At 34.9% G+C, this 15601-nt stretch overlaps 1 protein-coding gene across 3 annotated transcripts in view; it reads left to right on the top strand.

Annotated features, from left to right (window-relative positions):
• HGF (hepatocyte growth factor) overlaps positions 1 to 15601 on the top strand; it is a 69927-nt gene that overhangs the window by 10774 nt on the left and 43552 nt on the right. For 2 of the 3 annotated variants that reach the window (XM_036247274.1, XM_036247275.1), the window contains 5 exons: positions 726 to 838; positions 2360 to 2474; positions 7195 to 7337; positions 13057 to 13177; positions 14530 to 14648. In XM_036247274.1, coding sequence (XP_036103167.1) covers positions 726 to 838; positions 2360 to 2474; positions 7195 to 7337; positions 13057 to 13177; positions 14530 to 14648 — 611 coding nt within the window. The remainder of the gene's footprint in view (positions 1 to 725; positions 839 to 2359; positions 2475 to 7194; positions 7338 to 13056; positions 13178 to 14529; positions 14649 to 15601) is intronic. The other variant, XM_036247273.1, reaches the window with a different exon arrangement.

Genomic DNA, 15601 nt, shown 5'->3' with positions numbered 1-15601 from the left:
ACTAGCCAATTCTATCTTTTGTAGCTGCCACAGCTACAAAAATAATACTTCTATAATTTGCTCTTAATTACTATTTCAGCTATAAAATATTTTTATAGGTAGGTATTTTGAAATATCTATATGTAAATCAAAGCATAGAGTTTATGAATATAATGTTTTGAAGTTATGGATATATAATAAAATGTAGTAAATAAAATATAAAATTATAGGCAAAATGCTTTTTAAAATGTTTAATGTATTTTATATATTTTATGAAACTTATTCTCATTCAATATTATTTAAAGGTTATCAGAATAACTAAGAAATAATTATTAAATTGAAATATCTAAAATTATAAGATTATTTGTTCTCAACAATATATTGTATGGACTAGAAATTTAAAAAAAATCCCTATTCTTAGAAAATCTGTGTATTTAAAAAAAATTGAACTGTTTGTACATGGCGGCATTGTAAGGAGCACAGTGAAGAATTTAAAAATCATTTCTTAATGGAAAGAAAACACTTTAGAATTCCAGTATCATTTCTTGTATTGTAAGAAATAGTAACATTTAATATGCAGAAAATCTTATTAAGTACTTTACTATTCTTGGTTTAGAAATTTTTACATTTATCATCTTTGTTTAGAAACACGTTTATATTGCCCTCCTTGGTTAAACCATGTGCCCAATCTTTAAAAACTTTATAAATAGTAGTATTCCTTCTTTTCATTCAGATATTTTTTTCAGGGCCTTTGTTTTTGATAAAGCAAGAAAACGATGCCTTTGGTTCCCTTTCAATAGCATGTCTAGTGGAGTGAAAAAAGCGTTTGGCCATGAATTCGACCTCTATGAAAACAAAGGTAATTGGCCTCTCCCTACAAGTTCTTAATGAAATAAAGTATAAAACAAATGTAATTTCCACACAGTGCTCTTTCCCACGGATTTTCTGATATATACTGGATCTGTTATGCACTCAATTCATCCATTACGACAGATGATGCACATGCCTTGATAATATGCAGCATGACACTTTTGATTAAAGAGATAATTTCCCAAACTTCCCATCATTAGATTACCCCTTCTCTCTGTTTATTTCAGGAGCCTCTCCTAGAACTGCGATTCTTCATGTCATTTCAGAAAATGTCACCTCACCTTACGCTATTAGTTCAGGACATCTTATATTACAGCAAATTTGGGGCTTATTATGTATTTTAAATTTTAACAATTTTGGATTATTAATCTAAGCTGCAGTCATGATTGCTGATAATAGAAAATGTGAAGATTTTGAAAGAATTAGTTGGATCTATTTGTAATTATTATGGTCTTTAAAAAAATTTTTAAAGAAGAATTGAGACCAAGTTGTTTGTTAATTTGTCTGTTTTGGTATTCTGATATTATATTCATAAGGTATTTATTTTCTTCAAAAGCAGAATTATATCAATAAATAATTGAAGAATGTTAAATAAATATGAATTTAAGAAAATAAATCTCTCATCACAAGAAATCATGGATTGTATTTGTGATGGTATTTATTTCAATTTTAATGATTTCTTAAATCATATTGTGTTATTAATTTGGGTATTTGGTAATATACACAGATATTTTCTTATAACAGGGTATATGTCTAAATTAAATTAAGATTAATTCATGGTAGAAAATAAGATGGTTTCTATTCACCCCAATAATTCTACAAATCCTAAACATAATTCATAATTTAGTATAAGACCATCTTCAACTTTCTAGGTTGCTAATAACTGTATTGTAGTTGATAGGGACTGTATTGTTTGACAGAAATATACAGCGTATTTCAATTTGATTGCCTTATAATCAATCAGTTGAAATGTTAGAAAAAACATTTAAAAAATCAACATAATGTAATTATCCCTCTTCCACAGACACGCGTGCACACAAACACACACACGTATATGTACACAAAACCACACAATTGTATTGAGATAAAGACAAATTAGTTATTTTTATTATCTTAAAATAACTTTTGGAATTCAACGTAGGTTTTAGAAATTCCTTAATTTTCATTTTAAATATTTTCTTAACGTAGTCTGCATAGTTGAGCAAGTCATTCTGCCAAATTAAATTTGGCTGGCCAGTTGAGTATAGAAACTGTGTTCAGTACATAGACTAATCTCTGCGTTTATTAAAACTTTTCAATAATATTTTTTGTTTGTTTTGGATTATTCTGAAATGTATTATTTTCAAAATATTAGTAGAAGCTTTAGGCAAGACAATTTGGTATGATTTGAAATACATCTGATTTATAAGCATTAACTACTTAAAGGTTTGAATGTGATTTTCTTTTTCTTTTAAATATATACAGCATGTTACTCATAGTTGTAGCATATTTCTCTCTTTTCTTCTGATAGACTATATTAGAAACTGCATCATTGGTAAAGGAGGTAGCTACAAGGGAACAGTGTCTATCACCAAGAGTGGCATCAAATGCCAGCCCTGGAATTCCATGATACCCCATGAACACAGGTAAGAACAGCATGAAGAAGAGAGGATAAACCTTTTTCTACTGTGTGTGTTATAAATCTCATGGTAGTCCTTCAGAATAATTCTACAGTTCTATAATAATTTGGACAACTTTGTTGAGTTATATTAAGCCAAGGATTATGTGAATCTATGATTAATATTTAGACAAAGATTAATACATTTGTCATTAAGGTGTGGCCTAATGTTATCATACCTCAAAACCTCAGTTTATAGATCTTGGTGTTTGTGAAATAATAATGAAAACATAACTTTTCAAAATGATTTTCCCCTCCCTTTACCTTTGAGAAGGCTTAGGACTCTGCAGTTGCAGTGGAGAGATTGACTGTCTAAATTAGAGATGGATCACATTTGTTCTTTAGGGGCCAAATGTTCTTTAACTATGGTGGTTCTCAACCTCAGCTGCACATTAAAATCACCTGCTAGGAGCCCTGAACAGAGCCTACCACCCAGGTGTCAACATAGACCAATTAAACCAGAATATCTCGGGGAAATAACCCACGCACCAGCATTGTTTTTTAAAATGCTCCCCAGATGATTCCAAAGTACAGTAAAAATTGAGAACCTCTGCTAAAAACTCATGCCTCAGATTAACCAGCTTTCCCATTTTATGTATTGCCCAATGACTGGAAAAAACTTCTCATTCCTCGGGAATGAAATGTCTACACTTAAGAATTGTGTTCATTATTACAGATGAATTCTATTTAAAGATGAGTAAACATAGTACCCACAGGCTCATTCGTCTGAAAGTTGTAATCGTAATGGAGGAAAAGCACAGATACCCACTAGAGAACTAATTATAGCTAGTTTTCAAGATTTAGTTCACAAATAATTTTAACAGAAACTAAAGTAGTTGAAATTACCTCGCCTTGGTTATTAAATGTATTAGAAGATTTTGTTTACCATGAGCCTTTTGTTTCCTTGCTGAGCTGTATACCGGGTTTATCTCACTTAAAAACCACATAGTGGGTGGTCTTATTAATTCTGGTGGTGTGTTTTTTTCATTCTAGTGAATTTTATTTTATTTTATTTTTTAACTAAAGCACAAAGAATCTTAGTAACTTTTCAAGGTCATTCATAGCTAGTAAGTGGTATGTCCAGGATTGGAGTCCAGCTAGTGTCACTCTATATAGCCTTTGCTGTTAACAACCCCAGGGCATGATACATCCAGCAGGTCAGTAGGACACATGCAGGGACTTGGTTTTGCAATAGTGAGGATAACTTTGCCATAATGAATCCACTTTTTATTCCATTTTATCAATTTTGGGGAGGTATAATTATGCAAGATGACTTCAGGAAACAAAACAAGTTAATTGGACCACATACAAAGAAAGAGTTTGTTGCTCCACATTTGGATCAAACCTGCTATCTTGGTCTAATTAACACCAGCTAGTAAGTGTCCAAACTAATCAGCTTTATAGTATTTCAATAATAGAATACAACTAGTTTTTTTTTTTTTCAAAATAATTACTTTTAAAACAATTTTTACTTTTTATTTCCTTAAATTTATTTTTATTGTTGACAGTATTACTGATGTCCCCATTCTTTCTCCCCCCCACTTTGCACACCTCTACCCACTTCACTTGACCATCACTGCACTGTTTTCCACATCTATGAGTGATTCACATATGTTCTTTGACTAATCTCTTTACCTTCTTTAATCCAGTCCCTCCCTACCCCTTCCCCTCTGAGATCTTTTGGTCTGTTCCATGTATATCCATGCCTCTGTTTCTATTTTGTTCATTAGTTTCCACATATAAGTGAGATCATATTTATGTTTAATTATACACAAATATCTCGGAAATGTAGTATTTTCCTTGTATTATAAAAACAAACAATATAATTTGTTTGGTCCTCTCATAAGTATTAGGGTGGTGTCACTCCTAGAATAGTGAGGAAAACATCTTATTTAAATAAATAGATCTATGCTTTTCATGAACAAAGGAATAGCATTTGAAATGAATCCTGTCCTAGTCAAGGAGAGGGCACTGGGTTGACCCAGTAGAGGTCTTATTTCAACCAAATTCTCTATGATTGTGATTCTCTATTGGAGGAGTGAATGTGAAATAGATCTTCCTGGGAACAGGCTTTCGGTCGAATCAGCTATTTTCCCAGCAAACATTTCCTTGAGTTTAGGGCTGAGAAGATCTTGTACATTAAAAAAAAATTTTTTTTAATTCAATGAGAGCAACACTTAATTATCATCATTTAGCAGCTAATTGGAATATCTGCATGATAGCTTAACACTAAGTTAAATGTTAACAAAAGATTAACTCCAAGGGAAATGAAAAAAGAAATAAATATGTGTGTGTGTGTGTGTGTGTGTGTGTGTGTGTGTGTGTATGTCTCCGTCTAGAGGAATGATTTATTGTTGACTCCCCAAATTGAAATATTTTACAAGTGGCTTAATGGGAAGATGATGATAGATGATGAAATTAGTATAGAAGCTTAACCAGAAATCAGGTGACCTGATATCTACAGCTGTATCCTTCATTGGCCACCCAACATTCATTAATGAAGCACATGATGAAATAGATCAAGTTTCCTATGAACACAGTTTATATTAAAAGAAAAGAAAAGGTGACTAGCACCCAGAAGATCTAATTTATTGTTCAAATACCTTTATATATAACTCAATTTCAAATACTTCTTCACTTATCTCTCTTAAAGCTTGCTAACAAGGGCATAGAACCAAAAATAGTATGTACGTGAATAAAAGTTTATTACAAAGCCTGTTGTCTGGCACATGGCTTTGGTGTAACAGGCTTTCATAAACATTTGTTGAATGAACACAAATAAGTGTAAAGAACGGGGCTAGGCTTCACCCCTCGGTCACGCACCAGATGCCAAAGAAAAGCATGCTGACATCACAAAACACAAAGGAAAACCAGTTAATTTGGGCAAAAAGCCATATACACCAAAGACTCAAGAGAAGAGATGAGAGAATGCTTTTTTACCCTGCATGCCTTAAAGAAGAATTTTATATGCATGGATACAGAACTGTGGAAAGGAGCACATCTTTTCTCTTCATTTCTCATTTTGTTAACTTCACTGGGAAAACATAATTCATCTTTCAGCCACATTAGGTTTGATTTCTACTTTATCCCTCTTCCTTCCTACTTTTATTCTTCCTACTAAACTGTTTACTGATTCATTCACTACTTCTTCACAGTTTCTCTTTGGCTTTACAGATCCACTGGAAAGGTATATGTGGGTATATATTTATTTGTGTGTGTGTGTGTGTGTGTGTGTGTACAACAAAAATCTTCTCTAAAACTGTAGATAGTTAATATGTGTGACATGTGCTAAGTCCATTATTTAGTTTCTTACATAAATTTAATATGTAAAATGATACAAAGTGAAGGATCATATAATAACTCAGTTCACTCATTCATCTTATAAATATAGAAGTTGAAAACCCAAAAAGTAAATACATTGTCTAAGGACCGGTGTTATATATATGGCAGCAATGTGGAATTTGTGATTAACAATAACTTATCCTTACTACTCTACTACAATTTTCCATAAAACAAAGCTATAAAAGAATTTCCTAAGGTAAATTTGATTAATACATTACTTTATAAAAAAGTAAAATCAGTTTTGATTTTATCAGAACAATGAGAATCCATTATAAATTTACTATGAAAAGTTGGAGAACTGACAAAAATGAAAGAAAATAAACTTCAAGCCATGACACAAAAAGTATCATAAATTATTCTGGAACAATGGGGCTAAAACTAAGTCAAAAGATACCTTCTCTCTCCTTTGAAAATTAAAACTGTTAGGAAACTGTGAAATCACGATGAGCACTAATTGTTAATTTAATTTTTAAATTTTTACTTCCACAGAGTAAGACTGCTAAGTGGAGAACACTCAGTAATAGGTAGTGTGCATTGTCAATTACTCTGTCATCTCGTAGAACTTCTCAAAACAACCATATAAGGTGTAAGATGTTATAAGTTATGGTTATAGTCATCGTATAGGTAAGCTAACAGGCTGAGAGGGGCGAAATTTCCTGCTGGGTCTCCAGTTAGGAAGTGAGAGTGGATATTGGAGCCGGGGTTTAATTTGATTCTAGACCCTGTGTTCATGTTACTTCATCAGTCCATTTCTCAGCTGTGCAGAAAATAGGAGGGCTATTCTTCATAATAAGAGCAACAAACAAACACGTAGTTATGTGGGGTAAGCAGTGTAATTGTGAGATCTCAAGGTCAATTGCAGTGTTTCTCGAGTTCTCTTCTTAGTGACCTTGCTCAATCACTTGCTGCCTTTGAATGAAGCTTTGAAACGGTGGTTCAGACAATGTTCATTGGGTTCTTGAATGCTTCACTCTTTGCAAACTCAGAGATGCATAAATCTTAATGATGTTGAATACATAAATTAAGTTAGGTAAATGTTTATAAAATTGAAAGATTTTAAGAATTTATGGAAATGACAATTCAATTAATATACAGGGTGGGGCAAAAGTAGGTTTACAGTCGCAAGTATGAGAAACACGGGGTTTATTCTTGTATTATTTATGATGTATTATTTTCTATATGAACAACTGTAAACCTACTTCTGCCCCACGCTGTATGTGGAGGTCAGAGTCAGAATAAAAGTTTCTCTACTTTCAGGAACAACATACCCCCTAATTAGTAAAATTAATAGGCCAAAAGTAAAGTTGCATGCGCTTATACTGTAATGATTATCATTTTAAAACTAGCTTTTTGCCTTCGAGCTATCGGGGTAAAGATCTACAGGAAAACTACTGTCGAAATCCTCGAGGGGAAGAAGGGGGACCTTGGTGTTTCACAAGCAATCCAGAGGTACGCTACGAAGTCTGTGACATTCCTCAGTGTTCAGAAGGTAAATGAACCTGAATGCCGTGTGGGGCACTCTGCTCCTCCTTTGTGTAGAACTGCAGCTCGCACGAAAGGTTAACAAAACGTACCAAGTCACAATAAATGTGTTATTCATTCTAATACAACTATAGAGAATGATTTGAGCATTTTATTCAAAGTTTTAAAACCTGATTATCACCAGATTATCACCAGATTAACGCAGAATAATGAAGGGAGTTACCAGTGTGTAAATTTCAATAGCACCCGAGGCATCATTCTGGGGAGAATAGAAGTTTGGGCTTCTTCATTAACTGTCTGGAGCTCACACACCTCAAAATTTGTTTCCATACATCATCTGAAAGGAGCCAAATGTAATTTAGCTCTTTATGAATAGAGCTAATTCTCTATTCATTAAACTCCTGCCTCCACAGCAATTTTGTCAAACCTGCTCTGGAGAGGTGGGGCAAGGGTATGTGGACCAGAAGAGAATATGGGAGTGTGTCACTGGAATTGGACACAGCTGTGTGTGTTTTGGTGCAAATGTGACTAGAGCTAGATCTAGTACATTCATCATAGTATCTGAAGAGTTCGAGGCTGTCTTGAGGGCAGACACCCTAAATCGATGCCTATGTGTTACCTCCTCTCACATCATAGGAGGGCACTCTTCTTACTTTGCGGTGGAAAACTGAATGACTGACAAGAAGGTAGAGTAACCACTTCAGCACTGTATGGGATTTTATTTTCTTTAGTTATCTGGTTACTGAATAGCTGTTCTGTCAGAAACCAAAATTCTGAAAATCCAAATGAAATATGGATTAAACTGATAGAAATTTAGTAGGATTTTGAAGTACTTGGGGGGTGGGGGTCTGCTGAAATACTGTCCAATTTTTATAGTAAGTTATCTTATTTGTTATTAACCAATTTAAAAAAATATTTCTTCCATAAATATCACTTTAATATGAGATTGATATGATCACATAAAAAGATTATTGTTAGTTAATTGTCACAGAGGTGAATTTGTTTTTTGTTGTTAGTTCGTTTAAAATTCTTGACTTCATGTGCTCGAGCCAGTTCCACCTGTTTGTAAATTCTTACTCTTCATTCATTCTATATCATATTCTGTTCACGATAACTTCTTCATCATTGTTTCTTTTCTTTTAAAAAATAATAAACTGATCTGTGATAACATGATGGATAAGTCTGTTTTGTATGAATAAGTCTGTAATTAATGTATGTCTTAAATTTACACATGGAAGAAAATACCTACTTTTCGGAAACTCTCCATTGCCACAGTTTTCTGAGGTTGAGAGTCATTGCAAGGAGTTTTGTAATTGGTTTAGGTTGACCTGGGAAAGTGTATTCAAGGGAAGGTAATTTGTTCAAACTGTAAATAGTTTAGCATTTATGTTACCTGCCTAGCCTGCATGAAGTGTGATTTTTCAAGCCCTGGTTTATAAGAGGAACCTTAATCAAAATACACTGGCATAGATCTGAACTGATAGGCAATGCAGAATAAACATGCTAGAGAAGTAGTAATCCTGTAAGTCCCCTTTCCAGTTATTCTTATGTCATTAGATCATACACGTCTAATATCCTTTAATCCTTTGAGGTCACTGCATCACCCATGGAAAAGGGCATTGCTCATTAGTGAAACAGTACATGATGCTGTTGGTTGCCGTGGCACTGAAGGTTGCAGATATGCTTTTTCTTGAAATAATTAGAGATCTGACAGTAGTAGAATAACCCTCCTATGAGAGCAGTAAACCAATACCTGCCCTACAGGCTAAACATATTTCAGAGGGTGCAAGCTGTGTTGTGATGTTTAAATTCATCCTATAATGAAACGTGTTTTAGCAGGATTTTAATAAAGATGATCTAAAAGAAAAAGCATTATCAATACATTATTAAAGAAAAACAGATCTTTATAAAATAAGTAATAAAAATACTCAAAAAAAGGACATGTAGAAATATATCTCTCTATACATATATATTTGTAACAATTAAACTTGATTAAATAATCAACTGAAAGTTTGGTTCATAGATGATGTACAGCTGATGTCCAATGGTTAATATTACTTTCTTATAATTTAAAATCTTGAAATATATTAAGCATTCCAAAAGAAAATAAATACTTTTTTACATTTGAAACCTTACATAATTATGTAAAGCACACAGGACCATAATGTTTGATTCAAAGATTGTAGAAAACTAAGATATGTAAAATCTAATTTTTTGCTTTTATATTTGCTTGGGATTTCAAATAAAGCCATCACTAGTCATTGGAATAGACATCTTTTTAATGACTCTCAAATATCCAAGGAAAATCATTTTAAGCCATAATCATTATTTTTTAATGTCTTACACTTAATGCCCCAAATAATACTGCTATACATAACTTTATGTGTTAATTCCATACTCTATGAGGACACTTTTAAAAACAAAGATTTAAATAAAACTATTATTTATAAATATGGATTTTGTCCATATTTTAAACATTCATTTTTTTCTGAAACAATCACCAGCATGGAATATGCTGAGGGATACTTTCAAAATACCTGTTTTAGTCTGTAAACTCAGGTCACTTATGGTTTTATGATTGAGAAAAACAGAACACAATATTTTTGGAATTAGTTGGTTAATTTGATGAGAAATATATTAAGTTAATCCTACTTATGTTATAATTTATGTAGTGTTTTTATAGTCCTCTACTACTATTTAGGCCAGAACTATATTTAGAAAAAATATTTGACTTACATTCTAGAAATATTTATTTAGTTGTGGTTATGCGATCTGGAATAGTATTTTACTATATTTTTGTTCTTTTATTTTTTGTTTTAAAGAGAAGAACTTGCTAGGAGGGTTAAATAATATACTGGTTACAATAGAGAAAGTGCCCCCCCCCAAAAAAAAAAAAATAGAGCAGGAGGGGCAATCCTCACCCTCTTGTACTGTTATATAGTTGATGTTTTCACCTGGTTCCTTGGGTAGATGGACTTGGTTTCTACCTGTCCTACCTGGACTGCCTAACTTAGAGCTGCAAAATCTTAGAAGAGTCTTAGAATTCTGGAAGTTTGAGAACTGACTGTGAGCTTAAAGTTGGGCTTTCCTGTGGTAAGTTTTGAGACTAACCTGATGGTTTGATGCAGTGGTAAAACAATAAACTTTTTAGCCTTGGAAAAGATGGCCAATCCTATGACCTCCTTTTTCACATCCTCCAACAGGTGAAAATCCAACAGGCAGACAACCCACTGTTGTAAACAAGAGGACAAAGGGTAATTGGGACACTATTGAAAAAGGCAGGGAGGTTGACTTTCTAGAATTATTGCTATTGGTCTATCTTAAAGTATAGCCGATTAGAATGTAGAGGAAACACATTAAAATATGTAGGTCATTAAGGCAGTTAGGGAGAATGGAAAGAACACTGGACTGTGGGTCAGAGGACCTGTGTTCCAAGCACAAGTTTGACATTTTTTGTTTTAGGTAAATCTTTAAAATATTTTATGAGTTTTTTCCCTCACTACAAAGATCAAATGATTTCTTATATATTAAAAATACTGAATAATCAAAGACTATATTTAGCATCTCACTTCTATCACAAAATTATTCTTGTTAACTTTATTATTTAAAAAAATTTCACTAGGTCTGAAACTGCATCCATAATTATCTCTTCGCTTTATTGTAAACATAATATACTAATTCATGTTTCTATATCATTTTATGGTATTTTGCCCCTTTTAGCTTATCAAACTCTTCCATCTTTCAAGCACCAAGTAAAGTCCATTCTCTTCTAACACTTAGTCCATTACTGACAAACACTTAGAACTTCTAGAATAGAACAAATTATCTACAAACTTGCTACTCAACATGAGGTCCAAGGACCAGAAGCATCAGCATCTGCTGAAAGTATCCCCATTCCCAATACCTTTTATGAGAACTCGTCCTTTAACAAAATCTCAAAGTGACTTTTTATGCACATTAAGGTTTGGAGAAGCATTGCTCTACCACACTCATTCTAGAAAGTGGCCATGGGAAAATAAAAAATTCTAAAGTCCAGGAAAAGTGTTATGAAATAGTCCCCATAGTACAGATTCCTAGAAAATAATTTTATTCACTCTCGTATAAAGGGATATATTCTTATAAACTGCATTTGCTGAAGGAGACAAAATAGATATATTCTAATTCCTGAAGTGCTATGCAAGGTCAGAAATTACACATGTGGATGCTTATCTCTTATGTGTGACCATAGTATTTTATTCTACTTTCTCATTTAGTTGCATTCAGTTTTTCATTCCGTTTCATTCATTTCATTACAAAGGAGCAAATGACAGTGATAAATGTCACATCATTTTCTGTGATGATATCAAACTTTGTACTCTTAAAAGAAAGAACTAAATATATTTGTACCTAATTCAAATGGAAAGCTGAAATGTGATAAAGCATAACCTATGTTGAGCATTTCAATGTGGAAATGACCTTGGCCAAACAGAGAACCTTTATCAATATACTTTTGGACCTCTGTCATTTATAGTGTAGGTGTTTACTGACTGTAGTCTGGAGAATCTCAGGATCAAATGAGAGGAATTTGAATTGGTCCCTTGTCTTAGTTCACAGATTAAATTATATGAAAAGAAATAGGTGGATCAAGCCAAACGGTCTCATGTTTAGGAAAGTTAATAGTTAATTTTCTATTAGATTATAAAAACCAAAAGTTCAAAAGTGATTTTTCTGATATTATATTCCAAATTATTACAAATGCTAATTAGACTAGATTTTGGTAGATAAAACTGAACATTGATATCTTTGCTCCCTTTCAGCTCATGTTAGATGCTCAGTAATCACAAGATACAAATGATGTGTTTGGGGAAGTTCGCCTGATCTGTAGGAAAGCTGAGCAGTGATTTATCCCACAGGGTGCCTGCTGTGCTACAAATCAACCTGTCCCGTTGAGAAGTCTCTTTTTCAGCTTGTTGATGTGATTCTGAGTTTTCAGTGTGATATAAGAGGCCAGCCAGAAGAGAACTATTAATTAACCACACAGAATCATCAGTAAGCTCCTGCATAACTAGATCAGCTTATACCTTTTAAAAACAGTGAGTACAAGGAGTTCAATAGCAGGTCAGCTTCTATCCTAAGCTAGATAAGAATAAATCTTGCCTAGTTGTTCAACATGGATGTTCTCTAACAAAAAAGAGCTGTGATTTCTTCTTTTAAAATATCTGTTTTTTGAATAGTACCAGATTTCTATTCAAAGCTGGTCTGTCCAATCTATCTCGTCCTGATTTTGGCATTAATCATAGGAGTAAGATATAAACTCATATCCTGTGTATGTAATTGGAAGTTAAGTTGAGAGAGGAGCATTATTGCACTGACGGTATAAATACTGAGATCCCTTGCATTTCAGACCAACGAAGTGGAAAACCCCAAGGCTCTATCTGATATTTCCAGTTTCTAAGTACCTTTTGGACAGTTATTAAAAAAGTAGAAAGGTAGTGTCCTGGCCCAGTGTTCCAATCTGTATGCCACTGGGTACAAAAATCCCGTTTAAGGTATATGAAGAGTTCTGTAAGGAGTATTTCATGTCACTCTTTATGGATACCAGGCTGTAATGCAAAGTTAAAAGGGTATGCGAGGTTTTCTAAAAATGTCTTTGCTAACCACGCGATTTACTGTTCTTTAAATGGAACAGTGGTGTTTTTATTTTTCTGTCGGAAGCAATTTAACATGCCGTACTTTAATTTTATCAGTCGAATGCATGACGTGCAACGGGGAGAGTTACCGCGGCCCGATGGATCGGACGCAGTCAGGCAGGATGTGCCAGCGCTGGGACCAGCAGACGCCGCATCGGCACAAGTTCACGCCAGAAAGGTAACCGCCGCCGTCCTGCCACCGCCGTCCTCTCCTAGACCGTCTTCGCTCCGTGGCAAACTCAACCAGAAATTCGCTTTATGCGACGTTTTCTGGAAAGTCGCGGCCAAAGGGACTTATGGTGAGGCACCGAGAGTGGCAGCTGCACCGTCCGCGGGCCCTGGCTGGCGAGACTGAGCCCCAGAAACCTGCGTGGTCCCCAGGAGCTCGCGGAGCGTGCAGCTTGCTCTGTCTCCCACAGGGGGACAGAGGCCCATTGAGCAGTGACCGCGTGGACCAGCCTGGGTGTGGGCGGAGGCATGACTGCTGCGTACCAGCCAGTCTCCTCCCAGAGCCTCCTTCAGTGAGGCAGGTAAAGGGCTCACGTGTGACAGCAGGGCCGCGGTCATGCCCGCAGCCAGGGCCTGGAAGGGAGAGCAAACGGTTCTTGGGCTGCCTTCTCCTGCTGCGTTTTGAAATTGCCCATCTGGGGAAGTCAGGTAACCGAGTCTCCTTTCTCCTCAGAAGTAGGTTTGGAACTTGAAAGGTTAAAAGAAATGTCTACTTTGGACCACTCATGTCACAACGAAACGTTTCAGTTGAAAAAACAACAACAAATTCTCTTATTTTTATTATAAAGAATAAAAATACATGTAATTCCAGAAGAAGCGTTATCCCTGTCTTTGTTTAGAAATGTGTTTTTTCTTTTTCTTTTTTCTTTTTCTTTTTGTTTATTGTTCTTCTAACTGAAATGGAAACTCTGCTTCGTTTTCAAGTGCATCTCTAGTCTTTCAAGCGAGAGCGGAAGAGACATGGTAGCAATTAAAGTCGAGTCACCAGCGCAGGCCCCAGTTAATTTAAAGGGAGGAGGGCACAGAGAAGGGTGTGATGGAGTTTGTCTCTTGCTCTGGTGGAGGGGAGGGCATGACCTAGAAAGGCTCTGGTTCCAGAATTGAGCTATCATTAGTAACAGCTATTGAAACTTACCTTCTGGTTTAAACTTTAAGCCTGCCCTAGAAGAGGACCTGTTTTTTTTAATGAGCATTTTTATGTAATCTGTGGATAACATAAGGTCATGTTTATGTAATCTGTCCTTAATTGGACTTTGTGAAAAGGGGATCTATTTGGGACCTCAACTGGTAGAGAGGTACCAAGTGGATTTAACCTATTAGCGAAGCAATGGTACTGGATACTTGGTCGATATGGAAGTTAATAGTCAGTGATCAGCAGTCCTTGCAAGGCAAAACATAGAGAACCTGTTTCTTTCCCCAGCTAGTGGTATCCGAGCTAAATCAAAAGTTATTTTGTAGGCTGAGGGCTGGGTGGTGTTTCCAGGCAGATTTACGTGACACTTTTGTTGGTGTGGTTTGCAGATATCCCGACAAGGGCTTTGATGATAATTATTGCCGCAATCCTGATGGCAAGCCGAGGCCATGGTGCTATACTCTTGACCCTGACACCCCTTGGGAGTACTGTGCAATTAAAATGTGCGGTAAGTTAGAGTCAAATTTATTGCTTCCTTTTCCTCTCACAGATTGGATCGAAGCAGGTGATTATTAGTGAGACAGGTTAACAACTGTTTTACTTGATGCTTTAATGTGTGTAGGTTTTAATATTTTAAAAATGTGTTACATAATCCTACCCAAGCCATCATTTTGAAAGAGATAAATACACAAGTGCACATACACACAAAATAGTTATACTTATTAAAAGGCCTGGCATACTCATATTATCAAGAAAAACAAACAAACAAAAAATCCACAGAAAGGGATAAATATCGATCCGAGATTATATGAGATATCGTAACGTCATTAGGGTGTAAAAACTGGGACCTTAGATTCTTACCTTCCAAACCAGTATCCTTCCCCTACTTTTCCTCCCCAGACATAACACTGGCTGTCAGCTCACTGGGAACCTCTTCTGGTGAGTGACAAGCTGCAGTGATGAAGAATAAGTCTGGTAGAAGACTGTCAGACATCTTTAATCTCTAGGAGCTGATCCCTTGTCCATGTGGCTGTCCTTGTACATGCATTCTGTTTCAACCTCTTAGCAGTCCTACAATTCTTTTCTGTATACTGTCCTTTACACACTATCTGAATTTATGATAAAAAGTTTTTCTCACTTGCTTCGTTGTATCCCTTTAAATCTATATGCTTGGTCCTCTCCTCCATGGTTAACTCACATAATTTTACTCTTTTCTCAAACAGTACTAATGGACAATAATTAGATATAGACATGCTTTTGTATCTATGAGTACAGGTCTTATTTTTCAACTGAATTCTAAAAGGCTTTAAGACTAGTAGAATTGCATAAATTTAGTAAGGTGTAATAATGTTATAAATTGGCTTGATATTATAAAGAGGATGGGGATGTTCCTTTGAACAAACTTAATTTGGTGTTATCCACAGTATGATACTGCCAAGGTAAATCTCTGTTCACTTAGTC

Source organism: Molossus molossus, unplaced genomic scaffold (assembly GCF_014108415.1).
Source record: "Molossus molossus isolate mMolMol1 unplaced genomic scaffold, mMolMol1.p scaffold_m16_p_7, whole genome shotgun sequence".
NCBI classification, from domain to species: Eukaryota; Metazoa; Chordata; class Mammalia; order Chiroptera; family Molossidae; genus Molossus; species Molossus molossus.
The sequence above is the reverse complement of the archived record's forward strand: the minus strand, read 5'-3'. Positions and strand labels throughout refer to the sequence as shown.